The sequence below is a fragment of the Mytilus galloprovincialis genome, chromosome 2 (genome assembly GCF_965363235.1).
Source record: "Mytilus galloprovincialis chromosome 2, xbMytGall1.hap1.1, whole genome shotgun sequence".
Classification (NCBI taxonomy): Eukaryota; Metazoa; Mollusca; class Bivalvia; order Mytilida; family Mytilidae; genus Mytilus; species Mytilus galloprovincialis.
Window position 1 is genome coordinate 106,254,357 of NC_134839.1, and position 18,769 is coordinate 106,273,125.

Below are 18,769 nucleotides of genomic sequence, written 5' to 3' on the forward strand. Positions count from 1 at the left end.
AATCAGTTTGTTAACTCTATAACAAACTATGTTTTATCCCTTTATTTGTTTCTACGTTGATCCTTAATTTTAATGAAAAAGGAACAATAACGATTAGAGTCAATGCTATTTGAAGTGTGAGTGATGATGGATTTAGAACCTAAATGCCGAAACAGTTTAAACCTTCTACACAACTGTAGAAGTAAGCTTATACATAATGTTGTCAAACGCAACTCAAACAATAAAAGGACTTTCATTTCAAATCGATCAATGTCAGACAGACATTCACAGGATGGTTTAACAGAGACCATTATCACTGGAAAATAATTAAAGGGTTAATATATATTTACATATATATGGTGAATTTAAACTCTTTTAGTCGAAGAAAGTCACACTACCGTCAAAAAAGACGAACACACAAACATGACATAAATTTAAATATACAACTAGATTATTTAAGTTGCTGACAAAAATTGATAGTGAGGAAGGCTCTTTCATTTAAATATGCTCGAAGCAAGTAGTTAATATATTAGTGGTCAATCGAACTGTTCTATTCTGTAGGTACTTTTTAAGTTATTGTTATGAAAGGTGCTAATATCCTTAGTTAATGACTGATTAATCATAAAGAATGTACTGCTTGCTTGTTGAAAATATCAGGATACATGATAATAACAAATTAAAACATTTTAAGAAGGTGTTGTCTTCATTCTTAAGTATGACAGATGAAAAGATAAAATCCACTAATAAACGTGCTTACCCTAGATAAACTCTACAAATCAGTTGAAAAGGGCTTAACTCATCAGATCCATACAGAGCAAACAATTAACCAATAAAAAAGACACAAAGTACAGATCTGAGAGAACTAGTTGTAAGTGAAAACTAGTCCAAATCCCAATAACAACAAATAAAAAATCATGTGTCCAAGGCTGACTTATGAATTAGCTCACTTCCAGCATCTAATGGATTTAGTGTAAAGGCGTCAATAACAGTCAGAAAGAAAACAAACATTACCTTGTGCAATGCAAAAATATATGTTCCGACAGATTGTAGAACTGTGAATGTAATTTGTGTATGAAAATACCATTTAGTTTGTTTTATTTAGTTTACTGATGTCAAAATCAATATTCATTAAAATAAAAACAACATTCAAAGATCTAATTACAGTGTTGAATTGGTAACCTTTTCGAAGAAGTTTATTATTTAGACCTATCAATACGTGTATTCGGATTGTGTCTAAATTTACGATATCGGTAGATGAACAACATTACTGTAAAATTGGGATATGCTATTTCTGTTTTCAAGTAAAAGGTCTTCCACAGGTGCAACCAAACTTTCAAACCAAATCTTTATATATATATGGAAGAATTTAGCGAAAGATAAGTGATATATGGTAATGTATACATACTATTGATTTTACATCCCCTTAGCTAATAAAGTATTCCGGAAGAAAAATGCTGTGCAGAAACCATTAACCATTAACAACCATGTAGACTACACAAAATAGAAAAACGACGTTACAAATAGAGCATGCTCACCAAGTTAAAGATACACTTACCATTCCAGGTTCAGGTGGCAAGTCTAGTTTTATACACAATAACTTTGCAACGACACCAAAAAATATTTTTCGGAATATATTCGGCACTTCGTATCCTCTTGCACCTTTATGGTGGATATTTAATGTAAACACTGTCATTGCAGTTGCAAATGAAACTATTGCAATATTAATTCCATAGTATAGACCTGAAAAAAAAAATCAATAAATAATAAGCCAACATTTCAATCTTCTTATTGCAAAAGTAAATGTACCCCTTTCATCATCGTTACTTATACCTTAATTATTTTAAAACATCATAATGATGTATATTGAAAGGTCTTTGTAAATATGAATTATGTGTGTCCAATGTATTTTACTTTATTTAAATGTAGTATTGTCAAAGAAGATTACACGGAAAGATCTGTGATAGCTGCAGATGTGTAATGAAACGTTCTGATAAATTTAAAGTGTACATTTTTAATTGCATATAAAGTAATTCCTCTTTATTGAAGGATACAGTCACGACTGTTACTGGATAATTACTCTTTATGTACATTTGGCAGCAGAAAGCTTTAATCACACCCCTTAGACCATTTGAAAGTTAGACTAGCTGGTTTTGCCTTGTATTAAATATTATTGTACGCAAGGGTCAATTTGTTACCAAGCCAGGAATATGATAGTTGTTATCAAATAGTCCGTTTCTATGTATGTTCTATTCTTTTTTAGTTGCACTTCAGTGTTTCTGTTGTTTTCCTCTTATAATAAATAAGCTTAAACTATTGTTGAAGGTCGGTTAAGAACTAAAAGACAATTTTAATTTTCCCATTGTGAACCTTCCATTCCTGTGAAGCAACATTCCTGGTATAGCTGCATTGAGTATATATCTTCCAGTTGAGGGTGTACGTTTTGTACGTTTCATATCAATATTTCAATGATAGAGGTTTCCTGCATTCTAGTAAGGATAAGAACCAAGGGTTCCAAGTGGTAAAGTTGAAGTAACCCTCCGAAATCTTTACAGACGTCTTTTTTCTTTGGTTGACCATTATCAAAATATCCCTCCCACAGATGACCATTGATATGTTCAAATAGCATATCCACAATCCCACCCAGTTATCCTTAATTTTGACATCACTCAATGTAACTTATCACCAAGTTTTTTATTGCAAGAACATCATGGCGGTGTTTTTCATTTTTGTTTTGGTGGGTTTCGTGTTGCTAAATCTTTAGTTTTCTGTGTGTTGAGTTTTGTGCATATGGTTTTCTTTATGTCATTTAATTTCTGGTTAAGAGTTTGATTGGGCTTTTATAATTTGTATCGACCTTTTCTTATTTTCTCCCTTCTTAAAACGTAGTTAAATATCTAAATAGCCGTACGTGTGTCGTATTTTGGTACACTACATGCAAGATAACATAACTGAGAAACGTGCAGATCATATAGGAAAATTTGAATTGCATAGTGATTTTCGAATGACCGCATTTAGAAGAATATAGAATCAACAATCTGTTACCAAACTTTTCGTTTTTGTGATTAAAAAATATCCTAGTTTGATAAAACTAAAAACGACAAAGATGGATAATTATTTTGAACTTTGGAGTTTGTTTTTGTTATCATTTATTCAGTATTAGCTATCTAGCATATAAAGTAATTCAAAAGAAAATAAACCATCTTAAACAAACAGATGTTAATTGTGACTTTAAGGCAATCATATAATTGAAATTGAGGAAACAAAACATATTTTACATTTCCAGGATAAACATAGTGTAAACAACCTTACTTACATTTTATCATACGTCTCGTCACCAGTATAAAGTCCAATGAAATATATCGTACAGAAAAACAACAAAAGATTCAGTTGTCTGGTTATAAGGTATTAAATATTCAAGTTAGAACAGCACTTATAATCTAGGTGCTAATACAGTAGGAAGAATAGGTTAAACCATATGAATCTCTTGAACTCTTTATACGGATTCAGACTAGACGTATTGACGGGGGTCTCTGACAATGAAAAAATCACCTACTATGAATGCTGAATTCAGCATGCCATATGCATTAAATGTATTAAACGAAAATCAAATCAGATTAATTATAACTCTCTAATCAAAAACTTTAAGAGATTCATAATGGATAAAATAATTATTTGTATTTTTCTACTGGTTTGTTGGTATCGTTAAAACAAATTTGTTTGCATCAAATTTATTTATGACTAACCAAAGTGAGACCACTTTAAATAGCTCATAAATGTAATGCGATGTTTGTATTATTAGTATGCATTGTTTGCATAAATAAGTAAAAAAAAAGAGGCGGTATAAACCACATTCTAAACCCGTAGACTACATAAAGGGTATAAACCACATTCTAAACCCGTAAACTAAATATAGATGATTGGGCTAGTGAGTACCTCGGGAACAAAACGTCCACCATCAGTGGTACCGAAGTTCGACTAGGGCAGGGCTGAAATGCGTTTAGTATCAACCAAATTTAAGAACTAAATTTAATTTACTGAATTGTCCAATACTCACTAGTTACCTTTTCGTAAGATTTTTTTAGAATGTATATACAAATTGTATAGCAAAAATGTGTATACAAATTGTATAGCAGTGAATTCAAATTGACATTGAAATCTTTGTACTGTTTCACTAAATTATAATGTTGGCATCTTCGATGAATTTTAGTATATTGTTATTAACAATTTATATGATGTTATTTCACTTTTGCTATGGACAAACTACAATAACTGGAATCATAATATTGCAATTCGTTATTGGCTTTAAATTAAATGTAAATGAAAAAAAAAAAACACCATAATAATTTAATAAGAATTATAAAAGAAGTAAACCATACAACAAACTTATCTTTGATCTGCGTAAGATGAATTATGACGAACTATTTCTCTTTAATCAATTAGCAATTGTGTACCATTAAAAAGTAACTTTTTACAATAATGGATGGGTTTGCATTGATTGAACTGATTAGATTTGTTATAGCATCGTTTATCAACATATTTCTATAGTTTTCTCATTACTTTATATATTAGCTGCTCAGACAGAATGCAAATGAAGTGAACTGGAACATGTGATTTCCGTTAACATAATATCCATAATAAAACAATGTTGCTTCTACCCCCGACGCCAAACAACGCAATAAAACATTATACCAGGGCAATAGTCTAACCACTTGTACATTTTGCATGGAAATATATATCAACTAAGCCCTATGTCTGAATAGATCAGCATGCAATAATAAACATAAAAAGCTTGTCTCAACAGAAGTATAACAAAAGGTTCCTAATCAATTATGCTATTTACCTTTTTTCTCTCTCGAGTTCATCATATTTCATATTTTAAACAACTATGACCACGAAGCAAAACCAACTTTCACTGTTTTTTTAAGCCCCAGACAATTTCAGAAACTTTTAAAACTAATTACAAAAGAAATTATATAAATTAACCAAAAGTATGTAGCAAAGAAAGGTTATCCAAAGAGGTAACGCCAAAAACCTTCAAAAGTAAATGCATGCATTTACAGTGTAGATTTCATCGGATTAAATAAAGGGTGTATAAAAATATGCAATAGTCTGGGTTGGAATATCTTTGTCCAAACACATTTTTAGCTTTGATTAAAGAATAAACGTTCTTAACTAATACCAGATATAGTTTATATACCAAATCACATTGAATGTCAATGGACTGAATATCTTCCTTAGATTAAAGACAACTCAATATGAGAATTTAGGACGACGAGTTGATCAATAGCTATACAACGGTTTATTAGATGACTGGGATTTATTAGGAAGCAAATAAAGAAATGAGAGTATTCATAAAGACAGATTATTAATAACTTTATAAATACTATAACCTTGTCTAGGAGGATTGAACAATCGGAAATATATTTTCAAATTGTATTTGTCTTTTTTCATACGCTAGAATTGGTCCTATCACAACAAAAGGAACAAGAACATGATATGTCAGGTGATGAAATGTCATCTGATAATTCAAATCGAAGATAAATAAAACGACGCTGAGAAATTTAAAAAAAAAATGAGATGTTGAAACAATTAGTAGCACAGTATTAGGTCTGAATGCATGATATAGGCGTCGTATTGTCTACGGTTTAAACCAATAAGTATAAAGAAACAAGGAGTATTGGATAGTATATGTAAGACAAATCACTACAGTAGATTGGCTTCAGTGAACATCGAAATAAAAAGATGTGGTCTGTTTGTCAATAAGAAAATTATCATAAGAGAAGATACGTTAATTGCTCAAGATTTGTTATGGTATAATCGCCAATGTTAAAATTAAACAATCTCCTACTCAATTCAAAGACTTCAATGATTAGAAGTAAAAAGTAAATAATTATTTGCAAATAAAAACACCTTTCTGATTAAACTCATCATAGATACCAGGAATAAAGTTTTGTACGCTAGACTCATCAGTGACACTCGGATGCACGGAGTTTAAAAGGCTAAATAGAGTATGAAGTTGAGAAACAATGATCCAAAATTCCGAAAAAGAGTTTACCAAATACAACGGGGTAAACAATCCTTGGTAATACGAAAAACTCAGAGTTTTGTAGGCAGTTAATTTATCATTATGGCCATATCAATGATAATTCATGACCAAAAATAGAGAGCTGACCACTAAATTGCATGTGTCCGAAGGGGACATTAATTTTAAAACATATAAAAGCCCTCAATCTTTCTTGGCATTATGTAACACAAACCATCGGTTACTCTGATTGTAATCAAACAAAAACATAATCAATAATGAGACAGTGTACTAATAATGTAGGTATACATGTTGTTACTGGTTATTCAGTGTGTTCACTATTCACAAGACATGCTTTCTTGAATTGCATACTAAGTACTTTGTTTCGGCTGAGTTCAAAGTTAAATAAACAAAAATGTATACCATGGTCCACCAACGCAAATTCTAATTAATGGACATAGTGATTTATTTGATAAATGCAAACAGAAGTATGTTCCAGAATGAAGCGTGAATAAATCGAGTTTAAACCCCAATCATGGTCACTTCAGTAATTCGGTTCAGAAAACAATTCTTTAGGATCATCATTATAGTGTTTGCATGTGACCTTGAGAGATTGAGCAATGGAAATGCAGAATTACACAAAATTCAAATATCAAATGAGCATGGGCCTCAGACATAATTTTAACCAGCAAAGGTTTGAAACTTGAATGGGAAATTATAGATACACCTTTCATCTGAATTTGAATAATATATTCAACAATGATTGCAACAATAAGCAATTACATGGTATATTATTCCATTATATCTAAACAAGCCAAAAGCTAAAATGATGGCATTGATGAGAAGGTCAAATGGTTTTTATACGTTCACCGTTCCGCGAAAAAAAAATAGATTTTTTTCCATCATAGTAATTTTGAAGAAAAAATGTGTTGAACGTTTTATATTTTTTCGGTAGTATTTTAACAATATGCATTTCATACTTCTTGACGGATATATTTTAACAATATGCATTCGATACTTCTTGACGTATATTTTAACAACATGCATTTAATACTTCTTGGCGGATATATTTTAACAATATGAATTCAATACTTCTTGGCGAATAAAAGTTATATGACTTTGCCATAAACAGGTGGACTTTTCCTGGTGCAAAGTACTACATGATTTCTAAAATGTTGTGAAGAGTTTTCAAGGGATTGTACTGATGGTTGGAAGTTCAAATAATTCAAAATTGTTTCTGTTGCAGACCAAATTGGAAGAAAGGGAGCAACAGTATAGGAGATGATACAGAAATATGCAAGACAAATGCAATATGTATTATCTAAAACATTTAAAAAAAAACATTACAGTTACGGCATGAAAATATATGACTTTATCTTATAACACCTAACATCACCCCCAGTTTTTGTTGTGGTTCGACTTTCTGTCTTAAGTATTCACAGTTTTTGATGTGGTTCGACTTTTTGTCTTTAGTATTTAATGATGACAATGTTGATAGTGTTTTGCATACTGTTGTGTTTATAGTCTTTCACTTTGTTTGCCATGGTGTTGTCAGTCTATTTTCGACGTATTAGTTTGATTGTCCCTTTGGTATTTTTCGCCTACCTCTTATCTGTCTTCTTGTGGATACATCGATGGGAACTAAAGATCACACACAACAATTTTTGGTTGAAATCTCGATATAACTATACGTTTCATTCTCAAACGGTTTTGCACAACTTTTTGGAATTTTGGATCCTCAATGCTCTTCAACTTTGTACATGTTTGGCTTTATAAATATTTGATATGAGCGTCACTGGTGAGTCTAACGTAGACGAAACGCTCGTCTGGCGTACTAAATTATAATCCTGGTACCTTTGATAACTATTGTTCAACTATCTGTTTAAGACAAATGGAGAAAATCTGTTTATAAATGATGATTTTTTAACTAAATATTCATGTCATAGTTTAAGAGTAAAACAGTTAATCTGCTAGTAATTCGTCCGGGATGAACGGCCAAAAAGAAATAAAAGTAGTTAAATCATTTATTATCAACAGTGAAAAACACCAATGACTGAAAAAAAATGTTATGGGCGAACAGTGGAAAAAGACCTGTAACAAATCAATTGTTTTAGATAAACAGTGAACTATTACCAAGAGTAGATCATGGAATAAAAGCATTATGGAATTTTCATTCACAAAAGAGATATGTTCTTTTTGGTTTTTAACATTCGTTGAAAGCTAATTGTAGGATATTATTCAGTTCCTGTGTATTATTTAATATAGATATATTCAGGTAACTAAAATAAATCATTTTTAGGTAGTTAGGATTTGTCATTGTATAAATATTGAAATATATCAATGTTATATTACCAATGTTATTTCAACTGATCGGACGGAGCTTACGTTTTAATTTGCATTAGGACAGTCTATTTGAAGATGTGTGTGATAAGGATGATTGCCGTTATTATTATTGCTGATTTCTAATCAGCTATCAGTGTCATCAAAGGAATTTACAAAAGAATGACTAAACACTTCATTGATGAGTTTATCCTAAAACACCTATCAATAGATGGACTGGTTAATTATAAGCGAACCGGTTAAACCCCGCCCAGCCAAGTGAAATAAATCGAGTAATAGCTCCTGGTTTTAAATATAATGACTTCTAATTGATTTAAGTTTTTCGTTGTAATTGTTTTGTTATTGTGTAATAATTTTCTGATAAGCGTTTACCCATTTACATATTTCAGCCTTTTTTTGCAAGTAATTTTTCCATTTTCGAACACTGCTATGTGAGCGCTTATGGGAACATATGTACTTCTAAAATTAACCGTTTAAAATGTTCAGCCTTAATGAGAATTAATGCCTTATTTAGATATTATGCTCACAAAATTAACAGGAATGTGTCAACTTAGACATTACAGCACATTGGTATTCGTAGATGACATTCTTTACGTAATTGCTTTATGTACCGTGATTAAATCTGCCAATTTTATTAGCTGGTTTTAAATTAAATCTAAATTAATGATAGCACGGTAGTTTCACAGTCCTTCGGCTTCAATGTATTGATTAATGCATTTAACAAGCATAAGTTTAACATCAGATTTACAGTACTGAGCATACACGTAAAAAAATAGCAGTAAAATAATCTTGCAATTTAGTTATATATTAATACCCCTGTAAACCAGACGTGTATACCTAGTTTGAAAACACAATCGAATCATAAGCATGACAATAGAACAAACAGAAACTCAAACAGCTGCTTGACAACAAAAACATTAATTCTATCTTTTGAGTTTGGTGCGTTGGATAGCACATGAATGAAAACAAGACGCACAAAAAAGCTCCCCATTTCTGTATCTAGGTTCAAAATTCAAGTTGAATCGATTTCACCATTCCCGTTTTATTAAACGCTAATCTCAATGCGTAAACGAAATCAAGTAACAACAGTCAATGTTTTCTGTAATACCGAAATTTTAGTACCAATCGGGTGTATGACTATATGGTATTTATGTACTTTGGTGCTTTTTTTGTTGTTGTTGAAGTTCAGTATTTCAGTTGATCTATTGATTCCTCTAATAGTTGATTTGTTACCCTCGGTTTTAGTTTGTAACTCTGATTTGTTTTTCTCCTAATCGATATAAGACTTTTGAAGAGCATTATTCTACACTATTGCCTTTATTATACATCACTCATAAACTATAGACATCCAACATCGTTAAAATACATTTATGTTTATACTTGTGTTCTTTCTTCTACCAACATAGGTAAAATACCCGTATGTTCAAACTTTTGGTCTTTATTTTACCAACATCGGTATACTACGTTTATGTTTACACTTGTGGTCTATATTATACCCATACTTTTTTAAAAATGTGATTCACCTCACTTTATTGGAATTGATGAGAAATATTTACAACCAAGTAAAAAACCGAATCTTACCAAACATGATTCTTCATCAACAGTATTCTTGTCATAATTCATCTGACATCGGATAGCAATATAACTGTTCAACAGCCATTTTATTTTATAAGCTTATTTTCTCAGTTATTCTACTTAGGCAGCGATTAAATTTTACAAAAGCAACATTTGCTTACTTAATACAAATATTATCATTTCTTTCCAATGGAAGTACTCACCTATTAAAGGCACATCAGATGATGACGGTGGCAAACTGTCAGCAACGATCATCAGAAATACAGTCATTGACAACAAAGTAGTTATTCCCATAGAAACTTTCTCGCCAGATTCGCTTGGCATATAAAATCCTAACAAGGCAACAAGTGTTATCAATATACAAGGCATGACTAGGTTAAACATATAAAACAATGGTCGTCTCTTAATCACAAAGAAATAATTTATAAACACATAGGGTTCAGGGCAGCAGGAAAATGTGATAACTTGCCGCTGGAAGTCGAAAACAATTAGTTCCCATTCTGAACTGCTGACATAGTTTGTTAAATCTCCCTTTTCTGCGTCATTTTGAATATTTATTTGAAACGCATCAAATGCCCAAGATGCAAAATCCATCGAACAATTCTGAACATCAAATGGAAAATATTTAACGTCAATTGAACAAGAACTTTTGAATATCCACATTGATAACCACGTGATATTTCCGTCAAACGTCACGATCACATTTGTACTGACGGTGGATACTGACGATGTTACGTCTGCACTGAAACGAAAGATATTTTTTTTTATTTCTATAGCGAATTTTGTAATTGAAAACATAGTATATCAATATAATAAAAAACAAATCTATTAATTTGCTTGCATTAAATTCAGGCAAAACAACGTTGACATTCATATCTTCCTGTCCAGGTTTGGGTGACATTAAAAGGACTTTATTTACGTCATTTGGATTTTAATGTTTAATTGTCTCATTGGCAAATCATACTACGTCTTCTTATTGTTATATTGTCACGTATTTTAACAGATAAACATACTAAAGTTTCATTAAATAAAAATCCTTAAAATATTTGGACCATTTAGAAGACTGAACGAAAAATCTACCAAAAACTTTGTCAATATTTTATTTATTATGATTCCTCTCACTACACCCATTAACAAAGATTTTTCAACACGAAAACAATGCCTTGTTCTATTTCAATGCCATCGATTGTGACATTATGCATCTTTAACTTTGCACAAACAGGGAACTTTTTAACATTACGTTTACTTACTTATTATATAAAAGAATATCTGGTCTCCAAACTTCCGTGTATGGTAGCCGTATTACACTGGTATTACCGTACTTTCTAGGATCCCATCGTAACATGTAATCTTTCCATCCCTAAAAAATATATGCAACTGTAAATACTTTTAAAAATAACGAGAGGTAGTGGATTGTCTAATATAAACACATATATCGTTTTGATATAGCTTCGTTATTCTGCTGATCTGTTATTTTCTCGTCAAAATAAGGTGAAAAGATTCCCATAAGGTCACAGTCATTAATCTTTGTTTTAATCAAAGGGTCAGAGTAAGTCACCTACCAAAACCAATAACAAAAACCAATAACAAAGGGGTCAGTTTTTGGAAAGGTTGTCCTTGAAGACGACCAGTACAGTATTAATCTAAATAAAGACTGATTATTATTACGAGTGTAAATATTCCTTAGGTCATACGGTAAAGATTTTTCCTTGAAATTTAGACGTAAAATCGCTGTTGATACTCACTCTCGAAGTATGAGAAAACTATACCTTCATGTCTTCATTCTCAATTCATCCAGAAGTATCTTTTAATGTCTCAGATAAACCCAAAATCTTAATAATTCATTATTTTTTTCAAAAATTGGCACAATTTGTAAACGGATATAAAATAATTTCCAGAGTTTTTTTTTTTGGTGGGAGAGTGTCCCTTAGGATACAGACTTGTAAGTTGATGCCAAACCTGAAGGTTGTATGCGACAAACTTTTCGTAAATGAAACAGTGTTTGGAAACAGAAAGACGATGACAAATTCATTGTCTATACAAATGCAGACGACAAATCTTTAGCGTTTAATTTTGCTAACAATTTTTATGTAACATTTTCGCTATAACTCACAATTAAATATAAAACAGGAAACACATAGGGGTCTATGTGGTTAATTGTTTTTAATCATATTGAAAATCGTTCACTTATTCATATACTTTATGCCAATCATTTGCAGTGTTGCGACAACAAATTCAATACAGAGGTTGTGTTATTATCTACCACTGCTAGTGTAACGAATACCATAACCGAGTGCCGATCATTTTACAAAACATCTCTCACCTGGTTAAGCCAACAATTCGTTGTAATGATCTGATTTTTTTCATCCTATAAAATGAATAAATCACAATATATATTCTATATAGCAACTATCGTTTTTATATTTAATCGATCTATTTTGTCACTTTTTATCTATTGTACAAAAACAAGAAGACACATGCCTTCAACATAATAAATAAGGCTCAAGTGTTCACGTATACTAGAAGTCAGTACTTCTGTGCTGTGATGAATAATCATTGATATTGTCATATTCATAAATCTACTGTTTACAAAACTTCGAAATAATAAAAAAAATTTTAATTAGGAAAAGATTAACTAAGAAGGTATAATTGGAAAAACATTTCAGAATTTTGGCCCATCAAAACTTTTCAACTTCGTACTTTATTTAGCTTTTTTCTTCTTTTTTTCCATTTGAGTGTCACGGATGAGTCTGTTGTAAACGAAACATGCATCTGGTGTACACAATATTTAGCCTAATATATGTTTAACTCTTTATTGAACAGAAACAAACGCAGTTATCTTTAAACTCAAGCAAATAGTAAAAACAAATATTATATATGCGGTTTTTCAGACGAGGTGTATGGCGTTTACTGTAAACCAACTTACTTTCGCGGATACTTTATTTCTCGTTATACCAATTCAGGTCCATTTTGCGGCTTTTTAAATTCGCGATTTTCTCAAGTAAATGATGTAGTCTAATAAAAACTTACTTTTTCGCGACGATTTATATCCGCGGTTTTTTCATACTCGCGAAAGTTAAGTTGGTTTACAGTATTATTTTATCATAGTCATTGTTGAAATATCAAATAGCTTTCTGGCGTCCATTATTTAAGTATATTTTATATTTGACGATACATTAAGCCCACATATACCCTTAACAAAAGCAAAACCGTAAATTCGTTACTTTAACAGAAACAAGTAATGGCATACAGATTTTACACAGAACTACAAAATACATGTTAACAAATATTAAACTAGCCCGATTAAAAATAGAATATATTAACAAATAAAAACAAATTGTGGAATCGCATATATCTGTTAGAAAAAGACACTAAAATAGAAAACATTACTTTCATATGGAGTATAGCTGATTCATCATATGATATGACCGTTTGTTTCCGATGTTTAAAGTATCCATACTAAAACACTTAAATTAAGTTATTTTGCTACAAAATTACCATTGTGATAATATGCACTAAAAAAATGATCGGACGTATTCGATTTTAGGAAATATTTTCTAAATGTGGAACAAAGAACCACAGAAACAAACAGTCTAAGTAACAATCAGTCCTATCTTGAAAAGATAATTCTCTTACCACATCTATAATTTGCGCCAGTGCAACATCAAATGTTACATTTAATGGCCATGAGTGATTTTCTGACGGACGTATTCGCTTATCGTAACTAGTCATCAAATCTCGAACCAAACGATATTCGTTTTCATCTGTTAAAACGTAACCTAAAACTAAAAAGAACATTTATCTAAAATTTCATTATTTTATTTTCATGTTTTTGTATTTTGGACATGAATCATCAAAATAGAAAGCAATTATGTAAGCTCAAGAGATTTCATTTAAAAAATATATAATATATATATGGAAAGATTTAGAGGAATTTGCAAAAAGGAAAAACTAAATATCTGATTTCCAATTACTTTGAAAAAGTATTTTTGGTAGGATGATACCCTTTGGAAAATTATACTGATGAATAACAAAGTGCATATCTTTAAAAGTATATTTTATCGCGGTGAAGGTGTTCTCGATGACTAAGTGTCAACTATCATATATTATAACTACTGCTGATCTAGACACCCTAGAGGACGAAGACATAATAACAATAGTAGGCAGATATATATTCATGTATTTTCAAGTAGTCATATCATAATCGATTTCAATAAAAAAAAAAAAAAAAAAAAAAAAAAAACAGATATACTCACGACTGCTTTTAGATTACTTTTTGATTATTTTCATACGATTGCTCGGTGATTGCTGTTCATGAGCAGGTTGGTTTTTTTTATACAAAAGCATGACAGATAGTTACTGTAAGTTGGATAGCGTGTCTACCATTGTGATATTGTTTGGTCAATTAAAGAGTTTTATGATGAATAAAGGCAACAGAAGTATACCACTGTTTAAAATTCATAAATTGACTGAGAAGATATATATGATGTTTTCCATAATTTAATACGATATATATTTCAGTTTTCTATGTTGTGTCTTGTGTACTATTGTTAGTCAGTCTTTTTTGCCATGGCGTTGTCAGTTTATTTATGATCTATGAGTTTGAATGTTCCTCTGGTATCTTTCGCCTTTCTTTTATAGACAAAATATGCATACAAAGATATCTTCTCGGTCGATGATTCTTTAATACTAACTCCAATTTTAGTGTAGACAACATTTTATTATAATTACATAAACATACGACAGCATACAATGTATAACAATATTTTGTTAGATTCAATTCCGATTTTGACAGAAATAAGCCCACTTCCAAAATAATGGAATTGATGAACAATTTATTTGTATTACAATTTGCAGAAATATTGTCTTTCCGGCAATTTGACATGTGTTTGCTAAAATATCCTATGATGAAATCACAGTCAATACAATCATGTATATAATGAAAATAAACTAAAGATAACTTTATTGATTATTGCTATTAATTCGAATCCTTTACATTTCCAAGCTCGTCTGCTGTTTGTCATAAATTTTGATGTAGTGATTGTTTTCAGTAAAAACATATATAAATGTCAATTACATTACAACATACAAAAGTAGTTTTGATCATAAAGGAATCCGTATTTATTCAAACTTTTTTGTTATTTAAAAGTGTGTACCAGGCAATAATTCAAATTCTGATGATGATAAAGTGCAATGGAAAATGTGTATAAATAATAAATATCAAACCATTCAAAATTACATATATTCTACATAAGAAAATGCATGTACCGAATCATGAATAAGATTTCGTTTGATGTGTATGAGCTTTACATTTTGTCATTTGATTTTTGAATTTTACTCGGAATCAGTATTTTTGTGATTTTTCTTTTTACACTGCTCCTGTCTAATAACATATTTTTATTTAAGATATTCAATACACAAATTTTCACTCAAGTTTAATTTTTTTTGTGAAGGTTAAATGTTAAAAAAAGCTGTGACGTTATTGCATATAACGTAATATTATGTAATGAAAAGTCATCATAACTACTTTTATAAAAAATAATTCAATGTAATCGATTACATTAAACAAGCAAAGTTAATTTGTAATTGTAACTTAATAAATTTCTTTTAAAAGTAATCAACCTTCTCCCCTGATCATGATGATTATGAAATGACGAATTTCGAGATTAGCTGTACATGTAGCTATGAACTGTCTACATCTTATAGGATTTTATGAGAGAAAGAACGTGACATTTAATGTAACTAAACTGATTAATTAAATCAATTTGTTACGTAAACGATTGACAAGAGAAAGCTTTTTACCTTAGTGTAAAAGATAATGTGACAGCGAATGGTTAATCTGTATAGTTCAGATTCTAATTTGCTTGTGTTGAGGTTTGGCCAGGGAAAGTTGTATCAATGAAATTAAGACGATGTTTAAGTGAAAGTACTCTTCGAATTTGTTGAAAATGTTTCTATCTGATTATTCTACATGCTGCAGGTATTTTTCTCAAAACTGTTTGGCACAGCTTTTTGGAATTTCGATTTATAAACCTCATTAACTTAGTATTTGGCTTGACCTTCCAACTGTTTTATTTCGGGCACTATTGGTGAGCCTTTTGAAGACGAAATTGACGTCTGGCGTACAAAGTATAAGCTTTGTATTATTTTTTACAGTTGACCATAGAAATCGTAACTTTTATAAAGAACAGTTACACTACGATTTTTCTTCAGGTGTTAATTTTCATATAGTTATGTAAGATCTTGCTATTCCTGTTGATGATTTTGAACAATGAGGCATTGCACGTTAGTTGAAGACTACCACACTTTTTTCTCTACATTTTTTTTTATCTGAGAAAGAATTATTTACTCTTTTTAGTATTTATATCGATCGACTTTCAAACGCTTTGAAACACAATTTACTATCATTTTTTTTTGGTCTGAATAGTTATGAGTTAACCAAGGGCACTACAAACGATCGTGGTATATACTCGAAAGTTCTTGTTTATAAACTATACTTCTTATGTTGTACTGTTATACCACTGTCCCAGGTTAGGGGAGGGTTGGGATCCCGCTAAGATGTTTAACCCCGCCACATTATTTATGTATGTGCCTGTCCCAAGTCAGGAGCCTGTAATTCAGTGGTTGTCGTTTGTTTATGTGTTACATATTTGTTTTTCGTTCATTTTTTTACATAAATATGGCCGTTAGTTTTCTCGTTTGAAATATTTTACATTGTCTTATCGGGCCCTTTTATAGCTGACTATGCGGTATGGGGTTTGCTCCTTGTTGAAGGCCGTACGGTGACCTATAGTTGTTAATTTCTGTGTCATTTTGGTCTTTTGTGGATAGTTGTCTCTTTGGCAATCATACCACATATTCTTTTTTATCTATTCGAATAACTAAGGAAACTATCTAGGTTTACAAATGCATGATTTCAATATTCAATTTTTAATAACTTTTTCGATATTATGTATGGACACTTGTTTGTTGGTGGAAATCAAATAATCATTATAATGTTTTAGTCTTAGATCTGTTTTTGTATGTTCATGGCAGTATACCCAACACTCAATCTTATATCTTCTTGTTGGCATCATTCTCGACAGTGAAAGGTTTATTGAATAAAAGTTGTCAAAATGGCATAGACGAGAAAGAAACCCTTTCAAAGTTGCAGGATTGAAATATTTAAGATTTATCTGAGTATTCGTTTGTCTGTCACATCTTTCAATGTCCCTGACTGATATATTTATATATAAATTTAAAGAAAGATGACTATTGGTGTAAAACACTAAAGTTTTCAATCTAGACTGTGTTGTCTTTTTTGACGTTATCTGTAGAAATAATCAAATTGCAAACATCACCAAGAGGATTAAAACAGGGACCAAATCCAATTAAAGATAGAAGATTTCTAAGAAAATTTCTCCATTCTACATCTGAACAAATTTAGCGTCAGTAACTCAATTATGGTGTAAATTTACTTCTTTTACGTATATGCATGTCGCATATTTACATGTTACTTCATGTACACTCTAAAGTTAAAAATATGATAGATCTCTAATAAACAGGTGAAAGACGGCGTCTACAGACATATACTTATTTATTACGGATTATTCGCAGGCAGAGTAGTTTGTATACAAGATGTATGGAAACCTCATTTTGTTTTCAGAAATAATATTATGAAAACAGACTTTTTACTTACATGCTACAAACATTAATCTCATTACGTCGAATTTCAGCGCCACTGTCATATTGTATTAGATGTTGCACTTAACGCGAACCTGGAAATATAAACAATATACAGTGTCAACATGCGTAAAATTACATAATGATAGCTCATATGCATCACTTCGTATGATAATGCTATAGATTCAGGTGTACTGGAATTGCAGATGATATTCTGAAGCAAGAACTCCGCGGTAGAATTGATCATTATTTTAGATGTTACATAGCGCTGTGCATTGACAGTGGATCGCAATCGATATCAAGGTTAATCTCTTTATTTATTTCCCCAAACAAAATGACCAATTGAAAGTTGTGAATTTCATTAAAAAAAAGAAAGATACCAGGAGTTATAAAAATTCATGAAGTTAACAATGTACCGCTGAAATTGTGCGCAAAAAAGAAGAATAAAATGCAATAAGCAATCCACAATCAACAAAATAACACAGATAGATTAGAATGCAAATTAAGCGAGACGAATACCACACAATCCGGTGATACAGGTGTTACAGTTATGCATACAGCTTATTTACCATAAACTCTACCCGTATATTGGAGCTTAATATGTGAAAACCAGTAAGAAATCCCTTCATCAATGTCAGTTATGAATTGTGGATGCCACATATGAAACAAATTTGAGATCGTTTATGACATAGATATTCTGTAGCTCCGTACTTTCCTGTACGTATCAACCCTGCATATATGGCATCTTGGCAGGAGACACATTCCTAAACTGGAATCCGCTTGTATTACGATACACTCAAATAAAGTGTAGAAGTCAACCGATAACCAGCTTAACACTATCGCCTCAAATGGTGGATAACTTAATGCATAGGAATGGAAAGGTCATAATAAAAAAAAGTGAAGATGTCTCTTGTGTCGTAACGTCAGTTATCATAGTTCACGTCTTCTTTAACAGAATACATAAGGTTACAGGAAAAAAACAAAACATGTCAACAGAAACAGATACATTTAAAAACAAAACACCATGCAAATGGTTTAACGATGAATTAATAACTAGATTGCTAGGAGGCGTGGCATAAAGATTCGATACAGAACTACTTTCATACTTTAGTTTGATTAGCAAGACCTTCATTCAGACCATAAAAGATATTGCGTAATAACCAATTCATTCCATTTTTCAATAAAGCTAAT

At 31.0% G+C, this 18,769-nt stretch overlaps 1 protein-coding gene across 4 annotated transcripts in view; it reads right to left on the reverse strand.

Annotated features, from left to right (window-relative positions):
- Positions 1–18,769, reverse strand: part of LOC143065277 (neuronal acetylcholine receptor subunit alpha-10-like) — a 95,831-nt gene that overhangs the window by 10,551 nt on the left and 66,511 nt on the right. For all 4 annotated transcript variants that reach the window (XM_076238752.1, XM_076238750.1, XM_076238751.1 and 1 more), the window contains exons 2-7: positions 17,595–17,673; positions 13,553–13,701; positions 12,240–12,284; positions 11,167–11,276; positions 10,120–10,658; positions 1,535–1,719 (exon numbers count right to left, since the gene is read on the reverse strand). In XM_076238752.1, coding sequence (XP_076094867.1) covers positions 1,535–1,719; positions 10,120–10,658; positions 11,167–11,276; positions 12,240–12,284; positions 13,553–13,701; positions 17,595–17,643 — 1,077 coding nt within the window. In that variant the 5' untranslated portion in view covers positions 17,644–17,673. The remainder of the gene's footprint in view (positions 1–1,534; positions 1,720–10,119; positions 10,659–11,166; positions 11,277–12,239; positions 12,285–13,552; positions 13,702–17,594; positions 17,674–18,769) is intronic.